At 41.6% G+C, this 27,954-nt stretch overlaps 1 protein-coding gene across 1 annotated transcript in view; it reads left to right on the top strand.

Annotated features, from left to right (window-relative positions):
* Positions 1–25,330, top strand: part of ELF2 (E74 like ETS transcription factor 2) — a 42,141-nt gene extending 16,811 nt beyond the window's left edge. Inside the window, exons 4-9 of the mRNA XM_067297739.1 lie at positions 13,224–13,337; positions 14,123–14,296; positions 17,678–17,767; positions 22,275–22,464; positions 22,859–23,212; positions 23,622–25,330. Of these exons, the coding sequence (XP_067153840.1) occupies positions 13,224–13,337; positions 14,123–14,296; positions 17,678–17,767; positions 22,275–22,464; positions 22,859–23,212; positions 23,622–24,249 (1,550 nt within the window). The 3' untranslated portion in view covers positions 24,250–25,330. The remainder of the gene's footprint in view (positions 1–13,223; positions 13,338–14,122; positions 14,297–17,677; positions 17,768–22,274; positions 22,465–22,858; positions 23,213–23,621) is intronic.
* Positions 25,331–27,954: the final 2,624 nt, after the last annotated feature.

Genomic DNA, 27,954 nt, shown 5'->3' with positions numbered 1-27,954 from the left:
ACTTGCCTTTTCCGAGGGTAGCTTTGTCATACAAAAATATACCTGGAATCCTCTATGGCTAAAAATAATAAAATACACATTTTCTGGTTCAGGGTTTTCTGTCAGTGATGGGCAGCAAAGGAAAAAAGTGCCATTGGAAAGTTTTACTTTTAGGTTCTGGAGTTGCAAGGCCTGTGAAATAGCTCTCCAAGGAAAACTAAAATCTGTTACCAGAGAGTAAGTTTTCAAGGCATTTGTCAGAATAATTTTGGGAGAGGAAACTTTGTTTAGGAAACTGTGGGAGAGGGACCTGACCATTCCTCTGTTGCCACTGAGTGCCGCATCAGTCTTGAATGCAGTGAAGAAAATATCAAAACTCTTTACTTTGACATGAAACTATACTGACTTTTCCAAATTTCAGCAGTCTTGTGCATGCTTTTAATCTTTCCTCAGTATTTCTCAGTGTGTGTTGCCCTTTAAACTGGAATAAATAAATATCATCTTTATTTAAAAGTGCCTCAACAAAAATTCTTTGAGGCTTTTTTTTCTGATTTACAAAGGATTGTTCAAGGAGGTGCCTAAGATACTTGATGATTCCATTCCCACTTACTATCCAAATCTGCTGAAATCTTCCCCTTTTTCATATTCTGAATTTCTGCTTCAGCTGTCTTGCATGCAGTTAATCACATCCTGCTTCCTTTCTTGGGTTGTCTTTTACTTTTTTGGAATAATCAGTATGAATTTTAATGGGTGCATGTTTCAAAGAAAAAGTGAAACTTATTTCCTTTAATTTGAACAAAGTTTTCCATGTTTCTTATCAAGAGGGGGAACCTTATCCCATATGAGTTGGTAAATAGTCTGCCCCAGTGCCTATCCATGTAGGGGGACGTAATCTAGTCAGGTGTTTCTTTTGTCCGACTTCCTTGGCTACCAAAGACTCTGAAGTGCACAGGGTCTTTGCCAACTAAAAAATGCACTTGCTTGGTATTGTCTTGAAATTATGTACAGCCTGTCACTTAATACATTCATGTGTGTCAAAAGCATAGTTTTGAATGGTGGCTTTCCTGCATAATAGAACTCTTTTTTTTTTTTTCTCCAGTTAGTAAGTTCAGCATGTGATGAGCATGTAGGTCTACCTGAAAGAAGTCCAGCTGTCTTGCCAGATGAGTCTCTGTATAGCCTAACACTTAAAAAAAAGACAGTAGGCTAATAAATATATTCCTGCCTGACAATGAAAAACTTGCTGTTCAGGGATTGTTCTGTTTCTATATATTTTTTTCTACTTTTTTTTCATCACACAGAGAAACATAAGTTAATTTGCAATTTCATGTGGTCCTATTACATTATACTAAATCCTCCTTGGCTCTTTGGGTCTTCCCCCACTCTTTTTAAAGTCAGTATTGTAGCCCTCTTTACTAGCCTTCTCTGTCAAAAAGGAGGCTTTAAAAGGGAGATTTAAAAAGTTAAGCGCACCTTTACTTTCTTCCCTATTGACTATGTTTTTTTCCTGAAATAGTAAGATTTTATTAGCATTACAAATCAATTAGTGTTCAGCATAAAATAGTGGAAATCATACAGTTCAAACACATGGAACTGCAGAACTTCTGGGGAAGACCATATTTCTACTTAAAGATAGTGTAATATGCTTTAATACTGTACTTTGACAATACTTGTGTAATAAGTTGGCTATAGGTCAAAATATGATCATTCCACAGATGTATTGCAGTTGTTTAGATTACAATCTTTAAAGTGCATAGGCCTGAACTTTTTTCAACTTACTGGAATCCTTTGGGAGTCCAGTGATGATACACTCTGATCAGACAGAGTGAAGAATTATGATAATGCATGCAGCTGGTCTAGTCCATTCCATGCAAACTGGCAAACATAAGGGCTCTGCTAGCAATAGTAAATTAATACCAGTTAGGAAAGTGATTATTAAACTGCAGCTTGACATTTCATACTTTTTTAATAATTTCAGACACACACTGGTCAAAAATCACACACACAAACCACTTGAAAACAGTTATTCAGAGAGTCCACATATTTTAGGGAAAACTTCAGTCTTCTTGCAGGGGATAAAGGGAACAACTTGGATATGAGTCAAAGGCTTGATGTTGGCAGCTGTGGAAGTTGCAGTCAGTAACCTCCTCACTGAATTACATGCCTAAGAATAAGGCAACTAACTATGAATGCATCTTTTGCAGAGTACAGGCATACCTCGGAGATATTGCGGGTTTGGTTCCAGACCACTGCAATAAAGCGAATATTGCAATATAGCAAATATTGCAATAAAGCGAGTCACATAACTTTTATAATGCACTGAGAAACCAAAAAATTAATGTTTACACCATACTGTAGTCTATCAAGTGTGCAATAGCATTATGTCTAAAAAACCAATGTACATACCTTAATTAGAAAGTACTTTATTGCTAAAAAATGCTAATCATCATCTGAGCCTTCAGCAAGCTGTAATCTTTTTGCTGATGGAGGGTGTTGCCTTGGTGTTGATGGCTGATGACTGATTGGGGTGGTGGTTGCTGAAGGTTGGGGTGGCTGTGGCAAGTTCTTAAAATAAGACAGCAATGAAGTTCACCACATTGATTGACTCTTCCTTTCACGAAGGATTTCTCTGTAGCACGCGATGCTGTTTGATAGCATTTTACCCACAATAGAATTTCTTTCAAAATTGGAGTCAATCCTCTTAAACCCTGCTGCTGCTTTATCAGCTAAGTTTATGTAATATTCTAAATCCTTTGTTGTCATTTCAACAATGTTTGTAGCATCTTCACCAGGAGTCAATTCCATCTCAAGAAACCACTTTCTTTGCTCATCTATAAGAAGCAACTCCTCATCCATTAAAGTTTTATCATGAGATGGCAGCAATTCAGTCACATCTTCAGGCTCCACTTCTAATTCTAGTTCTCTTGTTGTTTCCACCACATCTGCAGTTACTTCCTCCACTGAAGTCTTGAACCCCTCAAAGGCAGCCATGAGGGCTGGAATCAGCTTCTTCCAAACTCCTGTTAATGTTAATTATTTTGACCTCCTCTCATGAATCACAAATGTTCTTAATGGGATCTAGAATGGTGAATCCTTTCCAGAAGGTGTTCAATTTTGCCCAGATCCATCAGAGGAATCACTATCTATGGTGCAGCTATAGCCTTACGAAATGTATTTCTTAAATAATAAGACTTTAAAGTCGAAATTGCTCCTTGATCCATGGGCTAAAGAATGGATGTTGTGTTAGCAGGCATGAAAGCAGCATTAATCTCGTTGTACATCTCCATCAGAGCTCTTGGGTGACCAGGTGCATTGTCAATGAGAGTAATATTTTGAAAAGAATCTTTTTTTCTGCGCACCAGGTCTCAACAGTGGGCTCAAAATATTCAGTAAACCATGTTGTAAACAGATGGGCTGTCCTCCAGGCTCTGTTGTTCCATTTATGGAGCACAGGCAGAGTAGATTGAGCATAATTCTTAAGGGCCCGAGGATTTTCAGACTGGTAAATGAGCACTGGCTTCAGATTAAAGTCACCAGCTGCATTAGCCCCTAACAAAGAGAGTCAGCCTGTCCTTTGAAGCCAGGCATTGGCTTCTCCTCTCTAGCTATGAAAGTCCTAGATAGCATCTTCTTCCAATATAAGGCTGTTTTGTCTACATTGAAAATCTGTTGTTTAGTGTAGCCACCTTCATCACTTCTCTTAGCTAGATCTTCTGGATAACTTGCTGCAGCTTCTACATCAGCACTTGCTGCTTCACCTTGCACTTTTATGTTATGGAGACGGCTTCTTTCCTGAAACCTCATGAACCAGCCTCTGCTAGCTTCAAACTTTTCTTCTGCAGCTTCCTCACCTCCCTCAGCCTTCGTAGAATTGAAGGGAGTTAGGGCCTTGCTCTGGATGAGGCTTTGGCTTAAGGGACTGTTATGGCCGGTTTGATCTTCTATCCAGACCACTAAAACTTTCTCCATATCAGCAATGAGGCTGTTTTGCTTTCTTATCATTGGTGTGTTCACTGCAGTAGCACTTTGAATTTCCTTCAAGACCTTTTCCTTTGCATTCACAACTTGGCTCACTGTTTGGCGCAAGAGGCCGAGCTTTCGGCCCGTCTTGGCTTTCGCCATGCCTTCCTCACTAAGCTTCATCATTTCTAGCTTTTGATTTCAAGTGAGAGATGTGCGACTCTTCTTTTCACTTGAACACTTAGAGGCCATTGTAGGGTTATTAATTGCCCTAATTTCAATATTGCTGTGTCTCAGAGAACAGGGAGGCCCGAGGAGAGGGAGAGAGATGGGGGAACGGCTGGTCGGTGGAGCAGTCGGAACATGCACAACATTTATTAAGTTCGCTGTCTTATAAGGGTGTGGTTCATGGTGCCCCAAAACAATTCCAGTAGTAACATCGAAGATCACTGGTCACAGATCACCATAACAGATATAATAATAATGAAAAAGTTTGAAATAGTGTGAGAATTACCAAAATGTGACACAGAGACATGAAGTGAGTGCATGCTATTGGAAAAATGGTGCCAACAGACTGGCTTGACACAGGGTTGCCACAAGCCTTCAATCTGTAAAAAAAAAAAAAAAAAAAAAAAAAAAAAAAAAAAAAAAAAACCCGCAATATCTGTGAAGTGCAATAAAGCGAAGCACAATAAAATGAGGCATGCCTGTACAGTAGTGTGAACTCATATTGACACAGGCCCAGATCTTCAAAGGTGTTTAGTGTTTCCATGCACTCTTTGATCTGGACCTACACTGCCAAACCATTTTTGACTGTATTTTACTTCTGTGGACTTAACTGCTCGAAGTGTGGGTAAATGTTCATGCGCAAGAATAATTCTGATTGTTAACAACAGCGGGCACACAAGACTAACAGTGACACAATACATATTAGTTATTTTAGTACTGGGTATGTAAGGTGAATCTACAGCGTTGTTTTCCCCCAACTTTACTCTGTGAGGCTTCCATTTCAAATTGAGGAATTTTTCTTTTTTCTCTTTATTTTAATAAAGGACTATGATGTTTTATTGTGGATTTAAAATTTGCCTGTTGAAAATGCCTTTGCTTGTCCTTGGGCTTGTCTCCACTAGAAGAATTTCTGCTGGAGAATACAGCAGAGTCCCCTAGTGGAAACAGGCTGACAGGAGGAATTCTCCCAACATCCCCATTCCACCTCTCTGAATAGCATAAGCTGACAGGAGCACTCTGCTGTTGGCAGAGCTGTATCTACATGAGAGTCTTTTGCCATCACAGCTGGCTGCAGAGTGCCTTTTTTGTCCATGCTCCTGGCTGCAAGCAGCTCTGCTGGCAAAACTTTAGCACAGACCTAGCCTTAAATATCGTAGCTTGAATGTGAAAATGAACACTCTCCCTTGCATGTCTCGTTCATTATCTGATGAGATAATGAACAAATGTTATTCCTTATAGCGAGGAATGAGTGAATGAAGTCTACAAAATGCCTGAGTTTTATTAAAGTGTATATAAATATTGTCATTAAGTTGTTGCTAAAATGCTTGAATTGCAGTGGGATTAGGATCTGTCAAAAGTCTTTGATGGCACTGAGTTTGCTGGTTAGCAGTGATTTATCCTGAATGCTATTTTGTGATTTCTATGCTGGGGGGAAATGCTTCTAATTATTACTTCTCTAGATCCTAGGACCACTAAAATTGGGAGCGGGAGAGAGACTCCTCATTATCAGATTGGTGCACCTTTGGTGCCCTTACTCCATTGCCATGTGGTGTGCTGACGGTGCCGTGCGTGGGGGAATCTCCCTGTTTGAACAAAAAGAGGCTGCTTGATCCATCTAATGCGCAGGATGGTTTAAAACCACGGGTCACGCCGGGTGTCTGTGGCGATAACGGAGGACTTTGCGCGCGTGGTCTCCGTGCACAGCTCCGTCGATGATTTGCTTTGCAAGCGCCGTGTGCGTGCAGCCGCGTTCAGCCTCAACGCGAGCAGCGCGGCACTGGCGCTGTGAGCCCGGGAGCGGTGCCATCCCGGGGCCGGCGGCTGCGGGCGGCTGCTGCCGGCCCGGGAGCCTCAGTGACTGCCGCAGGCTGCCCTCGGGCGGCGAAGCGGCACGGGAATAACCGTGTATCTGAAGACAGCAGTCACTTTCCCCCCGCCCCCCTTCAGCCCCGGTGGGGCTGGGGGCGAGGAGGCCGCGGGCCCCTCGCTCCTGCGGAAAGGCGGCCGGCGGTCGCGGCCCCGCGGCGGCGGCCGCGCTTTCCTGCCAACTTCCCGGCGCTGCGGGGGGGCGGCGGCGGCGGCGGCCCGCGGGCGGCCCCGCGCGGTGGCGGCGGCGGCGGCGCGGCACTTCCTGTCTGGGGCCGGCGGCGGAAGGAGCGCGCGCGCCGCCCCGCAGGAAGCGCTCCCGCCGCCGCCGCGCCGTGGCGGTGCCGCCGCCCGCCCCCCGCTGCCGCCCCGCGGGAGCGCGCCCGCCGCGCCGCCGCCCGCCCGCCCGCCCGCCCCCGCGGCAGCGCGGCGCGCTCCCGCCGCTCAATGTGAAGCCGCTCCGGCCGCGTAAACATGGCGACCTCCCTGCATGAGGGGCCCACGAACCAGCTCGACCTGCTCATCCGCGCCGGTAAGCCGCGCCGCGCCGCACCGCCGGCACCAGGCACCGGCCGCGCGCGCCTCCGGCACCGGGCACCGGCCGCGCGCGCCTCGCTGCGGCGGCGGCAGCGGGCCGGGAAGTAACGGAGGGCGATCAGGAAGTGATCGCCGCCGGCGCGGCGGGGCCCGGAGCCGGGCACGGGCGCGGGCACCTGCCCCGGCGGCGCGGGAAGTTGCGGCGGGGCGGGCGGTGGAGTTTGCGGGCGCGGAACCAGGAAGTGCGCGCGGCGGCGGCGGCGGCTCTCCGCCCGCCCCGTCCCTCCTTCCGCTGCCGCCGCCACGCTGCCTGCGCGGGCCGGCCCCCACCGCCGCGCCGGGGCGCTGCACCCCCCCCGCGTCCCCCCCCCCCCCCCCCCGCGTGCCCTTTTAAACTCCCCGGTGGCGGCGGGGGGCGGAGCCGCGGCGGGGCCGCGACCCACGTGTGCGGCGGGGGGGGCGGTGCGGCGCGGCGCGGCTCCCCCTCCCCCACCCGCGCGCCGTGGCGGAAGCGCCGCGCTCCCCGGGGGCAGCGGGCGCGGGGGAGTGACGGGCGCCGCGCGCCAATCAGCGGGCGCCGCCGGCGGGAGCCGGAGCGCGGCGGGGCGGGGGGCGGGGCGGCGCCGGGCGGCGGCCAATGGGCGCGCGGCGGGCGGGCGGCGGGGCGCGGGCGCGGCGCTGCCAGCGGCGCGTAAACACGGAAGCGGCGGCGGCGCGGCGGCGCCCCACGTGGGCGGGACGGACGGGCCGCCGCCGCGCCGCACCGGGCGGCGGGGCAGCGCTCCGCGGGGGGGGACCTCTCGGGCTCCCGCGTCGCCTGGGAGCTCGTTACATGTCCTCAGCATCACCCAAAATGTATCTGTGCTCTTTGGATTAAGTATATAGTTTCTAAGTGGGGAAGACGGATGGTGCTTACTGGGTTTTCTCTAAGCGCAGCGTTTCCCTGGTGTGATTATTAACAACGTTGCACTGCTCTCAAGCACAAGGAGATACAACATTAAAATCTGGAGTCCTGCACAAAAACCTTATCAGCTGTGATTTTTTGTCTCTGCGACATGAGTCTCTCCTTTTTTTTAAGTGGTCCTTGGAATCATATGTGGAAAAACAGTGTAGAGCATTAAAGGTAGTGAGTTGTATGCCTAGTGTCTGCAGGCTAATAAATTGAATGTATGCTTTAGTTTTGGTTTTGTATTATATTTAACGACGACATGGTATTAGATTTATATGAGTGTAAATATGTGCTAAATGTAAGTGCTCTATCGTTTGCCAGTATATTAAGATATTGCCATTTAAAAAGGGGGGGCCATATTGCCTAAAGTTTGTGATGGCTTATTTAATATGGAAAAAATTGCTTTTTAAACAAAGCAATGTAGAAATGTTATGCTCCAGAACTGAAAAAGTATAGCATGTCATAAGCATTCAATATTCTTCTATGAGTAATGAAAAAGATAGTTTAACTTTGTCAGTAGAACTGATTCTCTACACAAAAAAATGTTCAACTGAAATCTCTGATTTCTGTATGTCTCATTACTGCAGGAGGTTTCAGTCAGTCAGTTTTTGCTTTTGATTGTCAGTGGATAGAGAACTTTTAAGTAGTTGGTTATTGTCTCAGCAGTTTCTTAAGTTGCTCCAACTAGATTGCTTGTGGTCATCTGAGCTAACCCTTAGATAAATAAGAACTGACCTTTGTATTGCTCTTTCTAATGTCCTTAGCCTAGCTAACTTAATGCTGTTTTCTTTTCTTTTGATATTTGCATTGCAGTGTGGGATATGCATACCTACACACATCTAGTATTCCCATCATCACACTATCAGGACACCATATCTGTTTACTTATGTATGTATGTATGTAGATGGTATTGTGTGGGTTTAAGAGAGGAATCCTTTATCCTAAGGGATTGCACTAAATATGCCTTGTTTCTTCCTATATCTCGTGGCCTCAATGTTGAGAAAACCTCAGAGTGTTTGATAGCTGTGGGAGGAAAGCTGAGGCAAAGTTGTTCCCACTTAAGGTTATCCTAATTCCTGGTTGTAAGAGCAACTCTTATGTGACTTTAAAAAGATAGGCTTTTAAAAAATAAAAAAAAAATCTCTCAATATTGGCCTGATAATGTACAGCACACTGGGAAGCAGGTATTTTAAGATGACTGCTCTTGTCTTTATTATCAGTTGCTGGTATGCAGTGGATTATTTATCATCTTTACATTCCCTTCAGCTGAAAATCTTTGGAACTAGCAAAGCCTAACGAGGGAGTTCAAAATATTCACGAAATCAAGGAATTGCCCTTCAGTTGCTGAACAAATGTCTGCCATAAAACAATCAGTTGGCTAAAAATATCCCCTTCTCCAGTGACATAGTGTGTATAGAAAGATTATGGGTATTACATGTAGTGGCAATTAAAATATGACTTAAGCACTGGTACTGCCTTACGCTACTGTTTATTGCGGTCTTTAAAATGCTGAGATAAAACAAGCATGTGAACACCAATAAACTTTAATGAAGTGTGTTAGAGTATATGTAGTTACTCTTGACTGAGTTCCATGCTTGGAATTGTGAATTCTTCATTACAGTATTGCTCTAGTTGCCTGATAGTATTAAAGGATAAGCTATTGTAAATCAGGTGCTACAGTTGAGTGTTGACCTTGTAAATGCAGACAGTGATAGCTCTTCAGATAAAGATAGGGGGCTGTACTGCAGTTTCAAAAAGTAACACTGAAAATTTCAGTCCATTTTTTTCTCTCTCTTATGGCTTGCTTTAGTTCATTTTGTTACTCTTCTTTCAGTTAAAACTAGGAGCATTGTTACAAAATTGATACATTGCCAGTATTCTGTTCTGTAATGCTAAAGTACAGCCCTGTCAGACTTAATTACCAAGTTTGGTATTTTGTAACAGCTGTTGAGGGCCTTGAATAATCTGTACACACTATTTGTTTAGAAAGATGGAAGTGGGGCTAGAAGACATTAGGTCAACACTGAAGAGAGACATCAGCTAGCCTAGTTAACTGTTTTTTAGAAGTTAAAATTATTTTATTTTCCAGTGGAAATACAATTTTTTATAAGAGGATCCTTAATTTTCTGCACAAAAGAGATCAGAAAGCTTAAGAGTTTTTATAAACCGTTTTAAGAAATGCCAGAGAATCAGATTGCTTCATAAAAGGAGCAAGATGAAATTTTGGGGTTAAAAGACCCAAAAGGGTAAAAGTGGTCATGTTAGCTCTGGATTGGTAACTGTGTATGACGAGAACTGAAGCTTACTGAAGTCTGGAAAACTTAACCATCGTCTAGTAAACTACTTTGCTTGTTTTGGGCAAGTGGTAGTTCTTCCTAAAATGAGCCTGTAAGGTAAGAGAGTTAAATCTGAAGTTGTTTACTCAAGCAATACAGTTTTTAGTTTTGGGAGTCTTTTATGTGTGCTCAGTGGTATCATGGTTTATAGTATAAATGTAATAGAAAATTTCTGAATCAGACATTTTTGGAGTAACGGGTGATAAATATTATTCCTTGGTTAAAGTTTTTTTAAAACTATGCTTGAGTATCACAACCTTGGATATGTAGAGAGAGGATTAAGATTGCTGTGATGATACGTGCTTGTACAGTGAAAGGCACTGCATAGCAAAGACCATTCAGTGATTTCCAGTCTTTTGATTGGAGTTGGCTTTTTTTCATTGAGGACCTCTGCTCATTTGGTTTGCCTTCTTCCCCTGTCATTATCTTGGAAAGCACTACAAACTGTCATGATACAAGTACAGTTTAATTAATGTTACTTCTTTATCTAATTGATGATACTTCCTTATCAAGTCATCTTCAAGAACAGCCTACTGGTTTTTGCTTGTCCATCCGCTGTCTCAGAGAACACTTCCAGCTTGTTACCCCTTTTCATCTTCAGGATCTTTTTCTAGCTCTGTTTTTTCACCAGTATATACACCTTGTGAATGAACACTTTGACTTGCTGTGCTCCATTGCTTAGACATTTTCTAGAGTGGCAAAATGACATTTTATGTAAGATTTTGTATTGAGGGGTGAATTTACACTTTTCTTTCCCAAATATGTTGGGGCAATAATGTTGCCGCAGAACAACTGAAAACTATTGCAATGCTCGCTGGGTATGCTAATGCTTCTAAGACCAAAACCATGGAATGGCTACAGAGAGGACGTAGCTAGTTGGGAAGACTTCAAACTTGACAGCTACTCATTTTAGTAAGTATTTAATAGATGTCTTTCTGGAAGCATTAGGTTAGTTTGTTAACTGTCGTGATAGACAGACAGCATGTGTTTTGTTCCAGCCGAAGCAAACGTGTTGCTATTTTTTTTTCTTTCATGTGTTTTAAATGGCGATTTTAGTGGGGTCCGAAGTATAAAATGTTGAAAAAGCATCTGTGGAGTTGGTATTTACATGTCAGAAAGTATTTGAAGAATAGGTAATTATATTTTTATCGGAGGTGGTATGGTTGCCTCGGTCAGAGATCAAGTGGCTCCTGTGCGTGCTTGCTCCACTGGAATGGAGTTGCAGCCTTCCCCTCTGCTGCCAGGGAGTTGCGTCTCCTTTCAGACTGCTCTGGCTTCTAGTCAGGACAGCATAATATTGGAAAGATACAAAGCTGACTTTAAACCATCATTTTGTCTTCTTTCTGTGTATATGCAGAACATGATATTGTCAAAGAAACAAACTAACTAGTTATTTCCAAAATGGTAACCAGCAGAAGCAAAATTGAAAATCGTACTGCCCTTCATTAAGGAGGGTGAGGGCGAAAATCTTTGCTAACCCACTTTAAATCTTTTTTATACTGCAGTTCAATAATGTGCTTAATGCTGACTTAGAATTTCTGATTCCAGTATTGATGTAGAAGTGATATATTTATAATGGCAAACTGAATATCGTTTCCGTATTCTGATGATCAGTGGAAAGTTTTAGGTGGTAGATGAGGGGAAACTTTGTCAGCAACTTTTGTGCAACTGAAGCTCCTCTTTATAAAGAAAAATGTTTAGGCGGAGGGTTTGCTGCAAGACTGCTGACTTCAGTGGAGGTGTTGTGTGCCTGGCTCGGCCCGGCCCCAAACGGGGACGGGGGCAGTGCCCTGGAGCTGCAGGTGGGGCAGGGGCTCTTGGGGGCCCAAGGCTCTACTACCGAGTGCCACCGCTTGTCTGGGAAGGGAGCCTGGAGCAGGGACCCTCTCTTTTAGCGTGATTTTCCATGCTTTGGTAGGCTTTCATTTCTCCCCGCTGCTGCAGGGAGGCGGTGGTGGAATGTCAGCGCTATTGGGCGTCTCCTGTCCCCCAACATAAAGCCCCGAAATGGTGTCCGGGGACAGCGCTGGGGCAGAAACCTCAGCAGCCCGCTGGTGGGCAGCTTGGCTGTTTCAGCCAAACATTTCATTCACCCAGGATTTTGCATTTGTGTGTCTTCTTGATTTTGTTTGCTTTTGGCTTCAGGTTTGTGTGTTTAGTTTACTGGCTGGTAGGTTTTTAGTAAGTTTTTAATCCTTGCTTTTCAACAGTATTAAATAGGAATATGGTAGACACTTTTCCCCCTGTGTATCTGCATCTCTCTTGTGTTTTCTTATGGCAAAACTAATGCCAGTAGTATTTTTTCTACTTTTCACTAAAGAAATGTCAAATTGTTTCTTAGACGTTTTCAGTAACAGGATAGATGCCTTGAAGTTCCCGTAGAAAATTATACTGAATCCTCTTTAGTTCACTGACGCTGGAGATAGGTGACCCTGCTTACGCTAAAGATAGATTTACTCAGATGTTGGCTGCCTTGCTGGAACTGTTCAGCTTTGAGCAGATTGCCATAAATGGAAAGAGCAACTGGAGAGAGCCGGAGTACCTTAGTGAGAGTGTGGATGATGTGCAACAGGTGTTCCTGGAGTCGCCAGTTTTACAAACCTTTTCAAGGGTGAGGACTGTAGAGTTGGCCTTGAATAGGATTATAGTTTTAATTGAAAATTTGGATTTTTTTTTTCGTGCTCCTGCTGTGTACAAGTTGCTGTGATCTGCCCTCTATAAATATTTAAATGTGTTCTTTTCTCAAGGTTATTTTTAATTACTTTTGATTAATAACTTAGTTTTCTTAAACTTTCAGAACTTAAAAAAATCCAGAAAATTTTACCTTCTTTCCTCAGCTATTGCTTAAAAAATTTCTGCATAGTGTGGTATATGCTTTGCGTTTTGTTTTTAACAAACAAGCCTGCTAAACCCAACTTGCAGATATATTTAATGTCAGGAAATGAAACTGGATATATCTGTTTTGCAAACTAATCTTGTATTTATATTTTTCTATCCAACTAGACTGAAAATCTGAAGAGAGGTGACCTTAATTTTTAGCCATCTTCTTTATAATCTGGTTTGTTCTTGTTAAATTGAAGGCAGAAGACAAGTCCCCAAAGTATGCTTCCATAAGCTCTTGATCACCTAATAGAAGTGGGGAGCTTGTTTGCGAACCAGAAGTTTAGTCTGAGAAGTGGTAGTGTTGGTTCTGCTTGTGTCATGTCTGTCTTAAATGTCCCTGTTGACAGGAAGATACAAAGGTGTAAAGACACCAGTCAATTTGGGGGTCTTGGTGTTTAAGATTGAATAGTGCTGTTGTACAGAAGTATCTGTGGACTTTGTTATATAAATAATCTGGTCTCATTATATTTTGTATTATTTTACAGTGGAAGCATCAGTCCATGGAAGTAATGTGCACTGCACAGATAAGACAATTGAAGCTGCAGAGGCCTTGCTTCATATGGAGTCTCCTACCTGCCTGAGAGATGCCAGGAGTCCTGGTATGTCAAGCACAGTTCCTGCTCCTTAAGCAGTTTCTCCCTCCACCAGTTTGTGCAAGTGAATGAGAAACCTGCTTGTGTATAGAGCTGTATGTGATTTAAAACATTTGCTTGATTATTCCAAAACTACTGATTTGTTTGAGTTTTATGTGATTTCCTCATCCTGTAACAAGCATACTTCAGATGATTTCATTTCTCGGAGAGAGGTTATTGGATATAGGTACTTGAACAATTACACATTTGAAATGGACTTGTTATTTTACATTGATAAAACAAGCAGTTATTTTAAGGGTAAAATTTCTAACCTTTTTTCTATTTTAGAGAGAATATCTAAATGCACTATATTGCAAAGTATTATCAGTTTAAAAAAATGAAAGTTAATATTGATGATTCCTTTAACTTGCTGTTCCTTTCGAAGTTACTTAATTTATGTTGGTTAAAATAATGGTCAAACTGTAACTTGAAAGCTACGAAATAGGAAATGGAGGTTGAAGTGGATCCAGTCAGTCATTTGCTCATTTAGGATCAGAGATTGAACTCGCTTAATTTAAAATTGAGTTTAATTCTAAAGAATATTGCTCTGAGATACCCCATGTGTGCATGTTTTGGGGTGTGGATTGATTTTCTAGGTGACAGGTTGTTAGTACTGAATCTTGCTATACTATTTAGGATGCTTTGTTTAAAATGATTTCATGTAAGCATGATAAAATAGGTAGAAACTTAGAAATTTCGTCATATACTCTTCTCTGCTTCCTCCCCCCCCCCCCCCCCCTTCCCCAACATAGTGGAAGTGTTTGTCCCTCCTTGTGTGTCAACCCCAGAATTTATCCACGCTGCCATGAGACCTGATGTGATCACAGAAACTGTGGTGGAGGTATCAACGGAGGAATCAGAACCGATGGATGCATCTCCTGTTCCGACATCCCCTGATACCCATGAACCAATGAAAAAGAAAAAAGGTATATGTAGCTCTTTGTAGCAGCAATCTCAAAAACTATTTCTAATGTGCCCTGCTGCAGATGGTGTGCTTGATACTGGTGCAGATAGGTTAGATTGTCTGATTTTTCTACTCCTATAGTAATGCAGAGTAATTGAACTCTGAAATGTGAGTCTTTAGAAAATGAGTGTGCGACAAAAAAGAGAGAAAATGATAAGCAGGAGGATGCAGTTCACTGAGCCATGAAGGAAAAAGGTTTTATTTTTTTTGTTTTTATTAAGAAAGATTTAGGGAGTGGAGGGAAGGTAAAGAAGGATTCAAAGAGGATGTGTGGGTAAATAAATGTTTGTTCCCTGAAATATGAATATATTTGGAGAAAGGGTGATCTCAGAGATTTTTTTGAGAAAAAGGCAGAATTTCATCCTGCCTTTGGACATTTGGATCTTGCTAATAGGTATCGACAGTTATTCCTGAATCATCCTATGTCTTGCATTCAATTTCAAATATTTCAAATGCTAGAAGTCCAGGCCACTATGAGAAGAAATAATATCTGCTGAGAACATCTGAAATTATGTAGGGTGTAAGAACTGTAATATGTGTATGATCAGAGGTGCTTCACTGAATGGTGTTTGTGATGGGACACTGGAATTACAGCATGAAACGCCAAACCTCTTCTCTTCTTTGGGCCAAAGTTCTCAGCTTATGTTGTTTTCTAAGATGCTGCCGCCAGACTTGTGATAGCATCTCCATACTGATTTTATTAACTAACAGTTTTCTGCAGTGAATATATTTTGTAGAATGTTCTTACTGCTGCAGCCTTGAGGAGAAAAGTCATTTTGTGAAAGCCAGTTCTACAATGAATTCTGCATATGCCACAGTAATTATATTTCAATTACTTTATTACTATCCAGTAGCAAATGAAAAATCAAATCTAGAATACTCTGCATATTACACCTTCATTGCCAAAATGTCAGATTTACTAAACTTAAGCTGTGTTCTTTAAGCTGCCTTTGCCAGCTCGCAGGATTACAGGGCAAAGGGGTTTGGTGTGTGTATGTGCACGCACGTGCTGATTACTCAAATGGGTTGGGTGGCTGTTAGTGGAAAGAGGCTTGAATAACCTTGAGGCAGTCAACAGTGATTGTGCGTGCTTTGGGTTTTTATGCTTATGGAATGTCTCTTCCTTCCTTCTTTCAGTTTTTTCAGCTTTGTAGCCCCGTTTCCCCTATGTATTTGATAATTTAGCTGTTGCCTCCTGTGAAGTAACTAAGCAAGCTGTGGTGCCCACAGTGGTATTTTTAGGACAGGAGCTTGAAAGTACTACAGGAAATCCCTGCTTTTGCCTAGGGGGTTGCTGGCACGTTCTTACAGCACTCTAAAAATGTCTAAAGTCCTAGTGCCCCAGCTGACAGACACCCTTGAGGGAGGACTTCAGTGTCAGCAGTTTTTTTTTTTTTGGAGGGGGGAATTCAGTAGTATTGGAGTAGTGTTTATCACAGTGTTTTTCTCTGGATACCACTAAACAGCCAGTGATACTCCATCAATGTGTGACTCTTGTGGTTACTCTGCTTTCAGTGAAGCTTTTGAATAGTAGATATTCACTGTGAGCTATAACTCCATTTTCTCGCTGCAATTCATAATTAATCTGCACCTTTGTAAATGTTAACTTACAGACCCATAAATCAGTTTACAAAATAAATAGAATATCTTCCTGGTAAGAGAGGTATCTTATTTGTCTGATCGGCATGTTTTGCAGGACAAACTATTCAGAACAGTGTTTGAGTTATAAGTGTTTAGCAGCCAAATAAGATTGCTGTTAAAGGCTGGCAGCAGATGAAGTTTCTCTCTGGTCTAGCAGTTTTTTTTACAGGCACCAATATAATTCACATAACCCTACAATATTGTTTTATTAGAGCTTCCAAACATGCAAAGATGGAGTATTTACTTGTAATTTAGAAAAAAAAATAGCAAAGTGGTGATAAAACAGTATAAATCTATTAAAATTAGATTTAAAATGGACACACATAAAGATGGATATGCAGACCTGGATACCCGGACAACTGTAGCTCTACTGCAAATGACATTAGGCAAGAACATCATGATGGAAAAATTTTAGTGGCTGTGGCCATACGCTGGATTAAACTCTTTGTTTATTTTTCCACTATTTGGTCATTACTGGGCAGGTTATGTTACAGGGCTATGCTCAGCAAGTTCTGAAATTTCATGAAGGCTATTTTGTATGTAGTTTTTTCCCATTACAGAGGGTCCAAATGCCTGCTTTTTAAGTGTAGAAAGTCATTCAGCATAGTTTTGGAACCATAACTTTAGTCTTCATAATTAATGACTGTTAAAGTTCAGTATTTAATGAAGGGCATTGTTCAACAGGCAGAATTAGTGCTCTTATGCCTGAGACAGGAGACTTAAATCGTTGTTGTTTTCCTTTAACTGCGAGCAGGAGCCTGGACTGTTTACAGTCTGCTGCCGCTGGGTGCAATCCTCTTCCCGGCTTGGGCCTGTTTACCTTGAGGTCACCGAAGTGTAAAGGATCAAGAAGCCGCAGGTCCTGCCGGGAGAGGGTTTCCCTGGCACAGGCCCTCGCGCAGCTCGGAGGCTGCCCTGGGGAGTCTCCCTCCTAAGCCGCCTTGCAGGAGGGCAGCAGGCAGGTGGGAGCCGCGCCAGGCGGGCAGGAGGCCCGCGGCGGGCAGGAGGCATGTGGCAGCCCTGGCAGCACGCTGGGGGCCGGGTGAGCCTGCGCTCGGCGGGCAGCCGGGCTGAAATGAGCGGGTGCAGTGTTTGTGGTTAGCTTTAAGTGATACTTAGGTTTACATCACATAAAGGAGTGTTTGATGCAATGGCCATCCCAGAATGGTTTCTACCTTGAAAAACGTATTTGTGCTTGTTACTTGTTTCATAATGAAAGGATGATGATCCTGTCAGTAGGGTATGTTCGCAAGGGGGCGCATGACTAGTTTTTTATTTTTTTAAAGACTTTTTTATATACATGCAGAAGAGTACAGTTTGGGTTGTAAATTTTCTTAGGAAAACTGATGCTTAGATTAATACATATGTATTAGAATATCAAAAGAAAACAGAAAGAGTAGTACATTTCGTAGTAAAACAGACACTGGAGTGAAAGCATGCAAATATGTAGAAGTCTTACTTCATATGTTTGGCGATTGCCTCACCTAACCTTAACTCATCTGCTTAAGAAATAAGCAAACAAATGATGAATTACATTGAATATATAGTAGTAGTAATCTAGGAATTTAAATTTATCCATACCCTTAGCAAGGAAATGGCAAAAAAAAAAAAGTATGATCTGCTTCTTTCAGGGAAGTCAAACTGTAAAATACTTTTATTCTGTGTATGTTTAATAGTTTTTCCATTTTCTTTTTATGTGCAGCTGGCCGTAAACCAAAGACCCAACAATCAGCTATTTCCGATGGGTCTCCGGATCTAGGTATAAAGAAGAAACCTAGAGAAGGCAAAGGAATATTTTTCTCTTTATTGAGTCTTTAAGATTATGCAGTGTATTTATATTGTATATGTTACTGGAAAAATACAGATCTTGGAAAGGTTGGTGGTTGAGTTCCCACTGACTTTGTCACAGTTTTAATTTTATTCCAAGTCTTCAAACCTGGTTGTACAGGATGTAGCACAAGGTTGTGTGCTACCACTCCATAAGTGCCCAATAATACACTCCGCAGTTAGTAAGCTTTCTGCATTTTCTTTTTCGTTTAATTTATGTTTATTGGCTCATGCTGTCTCTTGTGGTGCATGTTAGCTTGTTGCTAGATACGTAATTTGTTAAGCTGCCACTGAAAGGCCTGTTGTCAAGTAAAAGCAGCTTATAAGCATTTTTAATGGTGGTGGTTGAAAACATGTTTCCTTAATTGATTCACAAACTTCGGTGGGAATATGCTGCTTAACTAATAGATTCAGTTTGGCATAAGAGGAAAAACAAATGTTGATATGCTGCCTTAGTGGTTGAGTGAGAGGCTTTGTGCGGGAGGACTATACTTTCCTAAAGTTTCTTCTGATGAATAGTGAGTCCTTTTTTGGTCTCCAGGCCCCTGCCCTTCACCCAGCAGACAGCCCAGAGCTTGCAAACCTTCGCTCACAGGCTGCCTTTGAAGCGGAGTACAGTGTATCAGCTCTTCCCCTGGTTGTGGATGAAGAACATGGATCTCTTTTCCCCTTACTGCACAAAAAGCTGTTTGGTGATGTTGCTACATCTAGGAGAGACAAAGTTGTAGTGACTTTTAGGAGCAGCATAATGGCTGAGGGAGTGTGCAGTTGTCAGCCTGAGCACTACTATTTTGGGATTCATTTGAAAGCAAGACCTCTGCTGTTTACATAATTTCTTATCTGGGTATAGCTCCTGAGCCATCATATTTGTGTGTAGGCCAAGGAAGAATGAGACTGATGTTGTGCAGATGTTAGCTTATGAAAACGAATACAAAAAGTAACTATAAACTTCTCTGCTTCTTCAGTTTGGGGTGTAGCAGTGGACCTTAATGATGATCACAGATCTCTGCACCTGGTGTGCTTAAAAATACTTCTTGTTTGATTTTCTTTTGTTTTTTTTTCAGTATTCTTAAAGGCTTCTTAGCCTTCTTTCTAACTGATATCATGATTACAGCTTGCCGTTATCTGAAGAGTACTTGTGAAGTGTCCTAGTTCCTAGTCTGCTGCACCATAATTTTTAAAAAGGAGGTCTACGTTTCTCTCTTCCAGTTTTTGTCTCTATTAGCAATTTCTCTCTGTAGCTGTTTGTTTTATGAGGTAGGGGATGTTACTGACTTTTTTAAACTTCTGCTGGCCATTTTAGTGATCTGCTTATGTCTCTTGTCCGTGCAAGGTATCTTGTTACATATTTTATACTACAACTGTCATAAAGTAGATTTTTTTTCCCTTAACGTAAGCTAACTTAGTGTCCTACAAAATGTTTTATAACTGGATTTTTTTTTGTTACTTATTTTAAAAATTACTTGCAAATATAAGCTACTTTACGTGCAGCATCTTTTTGGAAAAAGCAGAACCTGTTCCTAGAACTCAGTACTATCAGTGGAGTTAAGTCATGGGGGAGAGAGATGAGAGCTGATTGTGTACAGCTGGGAAGGGGATTGCTCTTTGTCCTTGTGGATACTCATTCCCAGGTGCATCCCTGATACTTTCTGGTGCAAAGTAAAGCAGCTGTATATCTGATTTAGTTGGTCCCTTGAGTTCTTTATATAGGAGGAACTGAAGAGGTATTATTATTATTAAGTGGGATAGAATTACTATTATTGCTTCCAGCACAGAGGAATAGCAGTTTAGGCTTGGTTTCTCTTTCTGTATTTTTTTTTTTCTGCTTTGCTTAAATACTCTTTTTAAAGTAGAGGCAGATAGCATATAGCTGCCGGGGATTTTCCCTTTAGTTGGAGGGAGCAAAGTTGGCCTTAAGCCTCTCCACAAAGATGCTGGTACCAGTGTGACAGATCATTGACACACACAGTACCTTGTATCATTCACATGCCTTCTGGCCATTAATTCTTCTATTTTGAGACTGCTGCTAACTTTCTTAAATAGCTGGCAGTTGTAATGATCAGCTAACCACAAAAAATTTATTTCCATATGCAAAATCTACTCTGTATTGAAGCTAAGATAGTCAATAATCATGTCTAGCTCCGCAGTGCCAGCTTACAGCATCAGTTAGCTTGAGACCTTTCAGAGAGGAGATGACGATTGTATGTAATTAAAGAAGACTTCTGTCTTCCTAGCAAGCTGCAATACATGTTTATGTCTACCAGACTGGACTTTCTAATGCTTAACGGTGGCATAAATGTAAACCCGTTCATATAATATGTTTTATAACCATGTCTTTCTCTTCCTCAGGTGTCTGTATGCTTGGATTCATTGAATTAGGAAAGTGTGTGTTTTAGGAGAAAGGATTTAAAAAATGATTCAAAATTGTGTTAAGCATTTCTAAAATCGGCTCTGTGTTAAATGCATGGTAGCTACAGCTGGCACAGCAGCATAGCAGTAGTATCATTGGGTCTTCTGGCATGGTATGTGGTTTCTGAGTCGTTTGGCTATTCCACACTTCTCCTGTGGAAAAAAGCTGTTATTTGGGTCAGTGTAAACTATGAGGGAAAAGGAAGAACTGTTGAGTCAGTGGGCACTGTTCCTGCAGAAAAATGAAGCACTTTAGGGAATGGTTTCTTTTGAAGTTCCTGTTCACTTCCTGATGCTGAAGTTCACTTTTATTTCTGCAAACCTACAGCATTTGGCAGTGAATCCAGAAATTCTATTTCTGAGGAGCTAGAGGAAAAAAACACTGGATTAATTCCAAGGAATACTCTGCAAATTAATATTTTTTCTGTGGTAAATGTCTTACTGATCTGAGAACTTACTAGTCTTTTTGTTATGTGCAGTTATGAGAAGTTGTAACACTTAACATGCAACAAACAGTAAGTTGAGCTATTTTGACTTGAGAAATGAAATGAGAAAAATGATTTTAAAAAGTTGCAAGAGTATATTTTGTCAAAATTATTCTTTCCTTCCCTAAGATACAGAGCTGAGATTATCTAGGATGATTCCAAGATTCCTGGGTTTTCTTGACTATTTCCTTATATAGATCAAATTCAAATGTCTCTGAAAACCACTGGAAGCTGGATTTTTGGCAGCTCTTGGATTGGTACCTACTGTTTATTGGACCACTTGGTAAAATACATTTGTTCTCTCTATATGAGATGGTCTTCCGGAAGGTGGAAACCCCAACTTTTCTCTTTTGAGGCTTTTCAAGGACAGCTGACTTCTTGGAGTCTGTGACAGTTGTCTTTAACCTGTCTTAACATATTTTTAATTGTCTTCATTGTGGCATAACAAATGCTATGCTGGGCCACCAAATCTCAGGAATTAATGATCCTTTTACACTTTTTTTTTTTCTTTTTTTATTTAGCCCTCAGCATCCAATGGGCTTTGGAAGCATGGTCAAGTGAAGAACTGGGAGTAATATTTTGAGGTTATATTAACTCTTGTAGCTCTGTCTCGGTTCTTCCTTCTCAGATCCCTTTAGGAATCCTTTCCAATGGTACAAATTGGAATGCAGTGTGTGTTTTTTTGTTTTTTTTTTCTCCTGCATCTCTACCCCTTTTCCTAGATGCAAATGGTATAACCAGAGTCCAGACAACCCTCCCTGTTTTGTTTCATGCCATCCTGATATTCATCATCATAAATCTCATCTTGGGACTCCCCTGGTGGAAATGGTACACCTCTGGAGTATCTCAGAAGCACTTTTAATTCTTCTCTAGGCAGCCTTCATTCTGTGCTGTACCTCCCTAATTACAGAGAGGTCTTTGGCATTTCTACTGTATGAACACTTGCAGGATGTAACTGGAATGGCTTGGCACCTAGGAGGGTGTTGGTCACTCTGCGACATATATTTGAGAAGGGTCAGAACAGGGGGTGTCACTAAAAAGTGTGAGAGTCTGATGCTGATGTCCCATCGAAGTAAGCAGGAGGTTATGGTACAGTGCAAGGACCCTTAACACAGTTTGAGATGGTTAGTTATTGAAGGTACTATGTATTATTAAAATATTTATAGCCCCCTGTCCTTCACCATCATAAAATGCACTGGCATTTCAATTCCCTGTTAAGAGAACATGAGAAAAACTTTCTGAGCTCCTCTCTTCCTGTCCCTGCTAAGGAGCTGTAGGTTGTAGTGACTTGGTACTCCCTTCCGTACTTTATTTCAGGAACTGAGAGTGGGCGCTGGACTGAAGGGGCTCCTGTGCTGTACAGCAGAATGCTTGGGTTATCTTCTTTTGGAATGTAAATATTTATGGAAGCTTTACTAAACTTATCAGAATGAATGAAAACTTGCCAGTTATTTTACATACCATCCTCTGTGTAACATTTGCTTGTAATATAGGTCATTCAGAGTTACCTATATACGGAGAGTTTACTGGTAGTAAAAGTGGATTTCTAATATCTAAATGCTTTCTAATTGTTAGGAAATACAACATACTTATGGGAATTTCTTCTGGACCTTCTCCAGGACAAAAATACTTGTCCTCGTTATATTAAATGGACTCAGCGAGAGAAGGGCATCTTTAAGCTTGTGGACTCAAAAGCTGTCTCCAAACTATGGGGAAAACACAAAAACAAACCTGACATGAACTATGAGACTATGGGAAGAGCCCTGAGGTAAACTCCATTAATACTTAAATTGTCTATTGTAATTTAAAGTATAATTCTTAATTTTGCCTATAGATCTAAGAAAATTTCTGAGATTTTTAAAAAAATTTTGTATACTTGCTGACTTGGCTGTTTGAGGCATCAGTCTTGCAGTTCCTGTTGCTTTTTATGTTATCAGTTAATTTGCTGTTTAAAATTTCAAGTGCGTATTTGAAAAGGTCAGGTTTTTTTTCAGCTAGATCCTTGAAATACTTTGCCAATATGTTCTTACAGCTTCTTTCCATGACTTTTCATATCGTAGGTATTACTGTGGTTACTTCAGATTTTCTTGTTAGCATAGAAAGAGTTATTCTTTAAAAACTATCACTGTGTCAGTTACTACTTATTTGTACTTTCTTTGCAGATACTACTATCAAAGAGGAATCCTTGCAAAAGTTGAGGGACAGAGGCTTGTATATCAGTTTAAGGAGATGCCGAAAAACATAGTTGTCATAGATGATGACAAAAGTGAATCTTGCAATGAAGATTTGTCAATGCCTACAGATGAAAAGTCATTGGAGAGAGTGTCATTATCCGCAGAAAACCTTTTAAAAGCTGCAACCTCTGCACGTGGAGGAAAAAATTCCTCTCAGTTAAGCTGTACCAGAACAGAAAAAGCAGTCACCAGAGTTGTGAACATTGCCTCACCAGTGCATGATACATCATCATCTCGTCCCTCAACTACCACTACTACTGTCCCAGCAACAACAGCTCCCAGGTTGGTATTACTGTAGCTTGGGCTTGTCATTTGCTGATTTTTTTGGTTAGGAAGCTGTCTTTTAGTTTCTGGTTTTATACTTTAAAAGTTGGAAGTCTTTATTGATTTGCAAGCAGCAATGTAACATGGTAGAATACTGTGAAAGTCTAGTGTCTGAGACTAGAGCCAGTTGTCTGTCAGTGTGCTTGCCCTCAAGCATATTTTAAAATTATGTGGAGGGGAAGAGAGAGATATGAATGCTGCTAAACTTTTGAGCTACAATTGCTAGATGCACAAAAAGGTAATTTTTTTTAAACAGCCCATTAAAAATCTGTAAATTCTATATTTGTCTGTCTGTATTTTCAGCCCTAATGATGCCATGTGTTTTGGCTTAAATAAACACTTATTTATTTATTTATTTATTTTGCAGGACTGTACGTGTGGCAATGCAAGTGCCTGTTGTAATGACCTCTCTGGGACAGAAAATTTCAACCGTGGCAGTGCAGTCAGTAAATGCAGGGTCACCGTTAATAAGCAACACAAGTCCAACAACAGCAACAACTCCAAAGGTAGTAATCCAGACAATCCCTACTGTGATGCCATCCTCTGCTGAAAACGGAGACAAAATCACAATGCAGCCTGCCAAAATCATTACTATCCCTGCCACACAACTTACACAGTGTCAGTTGCAAACAAAAACGGGCCTGACTGGGTCAGGGAGTATTAACATTGTTGGAACGCCCTTGGCTGTTAGAGCACTAACCCCCATGTCTATAGCTCATGGGACACCAGTAATGAGACTATCGGTGCCTGCTCAGCAGGCATCTAGCCAGACTCCTCCCAGGGTTATTAGTGCAGTTATAAAAAGTCCAGAAGTTAAATCAGACACAGCAGCTTTAAAACAGGAACGTGAAGTGAAAACACTGCAGCTTGTACAAGAAGAGAAGCCAGCAGATGGAAGCAAGACTGTGACCCATGTTGTAGTAGTTAGTACGCCCTCAGCCATTGCCCTTCCTGTAACAATGAAAACAGAAGGAATCATAACGTGTGAGAAATGAAGAATAAGTCACTTCCGGCATGGACTTCTAGACTGTTATTGTTTTGAGTATACTGACATAATTTGGGGGAGGGAAGGGGATGTGATCACCAAGTCAAAAAGGAGAGTTTTGAAATGTTAATAAACATGCATATGTTGAAGACTTACTGGAAAAAAAAATTATTTTCCCATGTTTCAGTGAGATTTGAACCACATTGATATACTGACAGAAACTGCCTCTTCCAGTTGGGAAACAGCTGAACCTGTGGAGAAGGAAAGTTAGAGGGACTGAAAAGGGACCAAACAGTTCACTACGTTACCAAGTTACACTAAGATCTGGAACACTAAAAGAGTTGTGTGAGATATTTTGCCTTGGTTTAATTTTCGGGGGGAGAGGAAAGTCTCATTGTTACAAATGGCAAATTTGATGCATTTTATATGCATACCAGCAATTACTACTGTGTGCCCACAGTACTCAACTGGTGCTATGTGAAAAACTCTTGCTACTAGGTATTCTAGAATGTGAAATAAAGGAGAAGATTAAAGAGCTTCTAAAAGAAGACAGAGACCTAGAGGGATTTTTGTATCATACAGCTTAAGCAGATTTAAAATGAAAGCCTTAGACTGATTTTCAGTTATCTTTCTTGAAATAAGCTAATGGCTTGTTTGTGTAAAGCTTTTTTATTAAAACAGATTTTTTAAAAATCTTGTACCTAGCACAGTATTGTTATAGAATTACATGTAACATATTTTGTATGGTAGTTAAAGTCTGTCTAAATTTCTTAATTGTGGACAAAATAGCAGCAGGCTTTTGGCCTTTTGCTATAACATGCCTGTGTCTCTCACTTAGCCTTGACATCTGTGCATACATTTCAGTTTCAGCTCTACTCTTGTCACTTGAAAGGTCACACCCAGCATGAACTTTTGTCAGGTAGTTTTAAACCTGTAAATTTTTTTAGTTGAAGTTAAGAGGGAAGTACCAGTGTTCAGAATGAACTATAATAGTTTGTATATTCAACATTTGAAGTATATTCTATTTTGTTGTACTCTTGTTTCAAAGTGTATTCAAGTAGGTTTTACTGAAATATAGAAATGAAATTTAATTGTTTGGTCTGTTTTTTTCCCCCCCCCATTTCAACCTGTTAACCTACTTTTCTGCGGCTTTGAAATCTTCCAGACGTTCAGCCTAAGATAGCTGATATACTGTGGAAATTCGGAACTTCTCACTACTCCGAATGTCTGACTCCAACTCTTCCACACAGTATGCTGAAATATTTACCATTGAAGTATCTGAGCAGCTTGCAGTAGTTGGTGAGGTAACTTCTGACAAGGGTCTAGTTCTCTTAGCCTTTTTTCAGGATGATGAACATTCACAGTGTTCTTGTCCTGAGGCTATTCACATGAGTGCTTGTGGAGAGACTTGAGTAGCTTGAGAAGTTGCTGCCCCCCAGCTGAGAGGTGATAACTTTGCATGCACTCCCAATGTTTTCTTTAATGCAAAGAAAACCAGGTTTGCTGGTTTAATAAGAACTTGAGCTATGTGAACTAGTTAGTTGTCCTCCAGCTACACCTTAGTTTCTTAAGGCTGCACTGCAAAGACAAGGTGGAAATAAACAGACTTGCCTACTCTAGTGTACTATTCTCTCTGGCTTTCTGATAGAGGCGGGTAGAAAATACCGGTAGGTAGAAGCTCTGAAAAAAGGAGAAATATTGAGTTACGCTGCTGGTCCTTTATCATTGACATTTCCAGCTGTTAAAACTTTGGATTCAGCACAGATGCATGATCTTGGGTAGATGTTAATTTCTGATTGGAGTAAGTGTCTAAATAGATTTTCTATTTATAGTTGCACTTAAGTTACTTCAGGGTGAAGTGAGGGTGAGAACACACAGTATACTAATTTCTCCATAGTTACAGTCCATGTGCAAGAGCTTGCCTTAGATGCAGGGTAGCTTACCCTGTTTTCGTGGAGATCCCCAGACGGTATTACAGCAATCACTACAAAAGCAGCACATTGGTTTGCGAGGACCCAGATACCCCGTGGCACCCCCAGTTCTTCGCAAGATGTTCTGGAAATTCTTTGGAGGAAGAACTCTCAGGTAATCTTGAAGTAATTCAAGTCTAAATGACCATTTAAGTACTTCATGCCTGGTGGAACAGTTTCGACAGAAATCTGGAACCGAGATCTTAAGTAATGATAATGGAGGCCAAAATTAAGCACTTGTACTGAAGTAAATTTTTTCCTTTTAACTATCATATTGAAAAGTGAGTTACCTGCAGAGTCTTAGCAGTAAGCCTCATTCTTCCCTTCAAATGGTAAGAAAGGTGGGAAGAGCTCCATACAGCCAAGTCAGCATGTGAGGAACTTTAAATGTCTTTTGGAAAAAAGATTCCTTTTTATACTTGCCAAGCAGGGAGGAGGAGTTTAAGAACAAATGAATGCACAAGCTGCAGCAGGAAAAAAACATCTGGTGTAGAAGCTAGGAATCCTTTCTATCAGCAGTTAACCTAAAGAAGCAAAGGTTCTTACAGATGAACTGTGATTCTGGACCTGGGAGAAGATGACAAATACTCCTTCACAGGAGGAAATGTTGGAGAAGGAAGAGGATTTGTGTTACCAAAAAAGAGGTAGGAAAAAAAGGGGGGGAGGATGAGGGGGAAGACATGGGCAACAGGTTGACTGACTCAGTAGTTTGTGAGGCAGCTGTTCTGGAGAAAAGGAAATGGATCTGTGTGAAGAGAGGCAGGCAGGCAATCCGTGCTGTGGAGGTAGAACAGATTGGAGCAAGAAGATAAAAAGAAAAAAGTAAAAGCATTTTTAAACCCACGCGTATAAGTCTTTTCTGTAAGACATCCTTTTCCAAATGGCTGTTACTTGATCAAATATGAAAGAGGCTGTATCTTAGAGCAGGAAACGTATATCTCTGGAGTATTTGTAGTTAAGACCTTTCCCACACCTAATTTAGATACACTGGAAGTCTAGTGTGGGCAAGGTTATCTTCCTGGAAATAGATAAGGATCTACAGCTGATGACCTTCTCTTAAGTTAGAGCCGGGACTTCATGTAGTGGCAAACATGAGTGGAATGGAGGTACACATCTCTGCTCCTTGTGAGGCTGGCAGCCCATGGCCGAGCTCTGAGATGCTGCTGTTACTGCCCGTACTGTATCCTGCTGCAGAAGCAGCAATGGTCCTGTGGCTCTCTCCGCTGGCCACACGGCGAGTGGCACATGTACAGGCTGCCAGAGGACATTCATCAGAAACACATTAAGTGCCATGAGAATCTCAGTTGACATGGGGTTGCTAACTGAAGTGGAAATGGTACTTGCCAAGTTTTGATCAGCAAAGTCCCCTTTCTGTTATGTAGGTTTCTAGGTATGCCCCTGCACTTCCCATTCTTAAATTTAGCTGCTAGTTATAAATACAGACAGGCTTCAGTCACAATCAGGTATTGATTTCAGTATCTGCTTAAGCAGGGCTCAGCTCTTCAGCATCTCTGTGTGTGTGGTTCCTGTGAGCTCCTCTGAGATGAGTTACTCTTCAGAAGTGGCGTGTAAGGTAGGTGACAATCCATACTTCTGAGAGGAGGCAATCTCTCACTGAGGATTTCTCCAGTTAAATTTCAGAAGAGAAAAATTCCTACCTGTAACTACAATTCTTAGGTCATTTTATAGGTCCCTGCAAGCTTGTTCTTCAACATGCTGCCTTGTGCCAATGTAGTTAATTGCTG

Source organism: Apteryx mantelli, chromosome 5 (genome assembly GCF_036417845.1).
Source record: "Apteryx mantelli isolate bAptMan1 chromosome 5, bAptMan1.hap1, whole genome shotgun sequence".
NCBI classification, from domain to species: Eukaryota; Metazoa; Chordata; class Aves; order Apterygiformes; family Apterygidae; genus Apteryx; species Apteryx mantelli.
Note: the sequence above shows the minus strand (reverse complement) of the source record. Positions and strands in the feature narration are given on the sequence as shown.